At 61.6% G+C, this 1910-nt stretch overlaps 1 protein-coding gene across 1 annotated transcript in view; it reads left to right on the forward strand.

Annotated features, from left to right (window-relative positions):
- Positions 1-24: 24 nt before the first annotated feature.
- MRPS18B (mitochondrial ribosomal protein S18B) overlaps positions 25-1910 on the forward strand; it is a 2993-nt gene continuing 1107 nt past the window's right edge. The window contains exon 1 of the mRNA XM_021383616.1: positions 25-1862. Coding sequence (XP_021239291.1) covers positions 1010-1862 — 853 coding nt within the window. The 5' untranslated portion in view covers positions 25-1009. The remainder of the gene's footprint in view (positions 1863-1910) is intronic.

The raw sequence follows: 1910 nt of genomic DNA on the forward strand, positions 1-1910 counted from the left end.
CACCTGGGCCACCAAAGCTCCACGTGGGCCACTAGATCTCCTCCGTGGCCACCAAAGGGCCTTGTGGGGACATCATGGTGGGCCACCAAAGCTTCACCTGGGCCACTAGATCTCCTCTGTGGCCACCAAAGGGTCTCGTGGGGACATCACGGTGGCCACCAAAGCTCCACCTGGGCCACCAAAGCTCCACCTGGGCCACTAGATCTCCTCCGTGGCCACCAAGGGGCCTTGTGGGGACATCATGGTGGCCACCAAGCTTCATTGAGGGGCATCTGACCTTCTCGAGGGCCACCAAAGCTCCACGTGGGCAACCAAAGTTCCATGTGGGCCACTAGATCTCCTTCGTGGCCACCAAGGGGCCTTGTGGGGACATCATGGTGGCCACCAAAGCTCCACCTGGGCCACCAAAGCTCCACCTGGGCCACCAAAGCTCCACGTGGGCCACTAGATCTCCATGGCCACCAAGGGGCCTCATGGGGACGTCACGGTGGCCACCAAAGCTTCACCTGGGCCACTAGATCTCCTCTGTGGCCACCAAAGGGCCTCGTGGGGACGTCACGGTGGCCACCAAAGTTCCACCTGGGCCACCAAAGTTCCATGTGGGCCACTAGATCTCCTCCGTGGCCACCAAGGGGCCTTGTGGGGACATCATGGTGGCCACCAAGCTTCATTGAGGGGCATCTGACCTTCTTGAGGGCCACCAAAGCTCCACGTGGGCAACCAAAGTTCCATGTGGGCCACTAGATCTTCTCCGTGGCCACCAAGGGGCCTCGTGGGGACGTCGTGGTGGCCTCCAAAGCTTCACGTGGGCCACCAAAGCTTCACCTGGGCCACCAAAGCTCCACCTGGGCCACCAAAGTTCCACGTGGGCCACTCAATCTCCTCCATGGCCACCAAGGGGCCTTGTGGGGACATCATGGTGGCCACCAAAGCTCCACCTGGGCCACCAAAGCTCCATGTGGACCACTAGATCTCCTCCGTGGCCACCAAAGGGCCTCGTGGGGACATCATGGTGGCCACCAAACCCCCTGGTGGGCCACCAGGTCTTCTCTATGGCCACCAAACCCCCTGGTGGGCCACCGACCCTCACGGGGACGCCACAGTGGCCACCAAACCCCCTAGTGGGCCACCAGGTCTTCTCTGTGGCCACCAAACCCCCTGGTGGGCCACCAACCTTCATGGGGACACCATGGTGGCCACCAAATGTCCTGTGTGGCCACCAACCCTCACGGGGACATCGCGGTGGCCACCAAATGTCCTGTGTGGCCACCAGGTCTTTGTGGCCACCAAACCCCCTGGTGGGCCACCAACCCTCACGGGTGACACCGCAGTGACCACCAAATGTCCTCTGTGGCCACCAAACCCCCTGGTGGGCCACCAACCCTCATGGGGACACTGCAGTGGCCACCAAATGTCCTATGTGGCCACCAACCTTCATGGGGACACCACAGTGGCCACCAAACCCCCTAGTGGGCCACCAGGTCTTCTCTGTGGCCACCAAATGTCCTGTGTGGCCACCAAACCTCATGGGGACACAACAATGGCCACCAAATGTCCTGTGTGGCCACCAAACCTCATGGGGACACCACAGTGGCCACCAAACCCCTTGGTGGGCCACCAACCCTCACGGGTGACACCGCAGTGGCCACCAAATGTCCTGTGTGGCCACCAAACCTCATGGGTGACAACGTGGTGGCCACCAAACGTCCTGTGTGGCCACCAAACCTCATGGGTGACAACATGGTGGCCACCAAATGTTCTCTGTGGCCACCAAGCCGCCCCTCTTGTCCCTGTCCCCGCAGGCGTCTGCATGAGGCAGCACAAGCTGCTGCTCAAGGCCATCGCTCAGGCGCAGGACCACGGTGAGCACGGACTGGTTTATACTGGGGGGGAACCGGGCTTTACTGGTG

Source organism: Numida meleagris, unplaced genomic scaffold, assembly GCF_002078875.1.
Source record: "Numida meleagris isolate 19003 breed g44 Domestic line unplaced genomic scaffold, NumMel1.0 unplaced_Scaffold445, whole genome shotgun sequence".
Lineage (NCBI taxonomy): Eukaryota > Metazoa > Chordata > Aves > Galliformes > Numididae > Numida > Numida meleagris.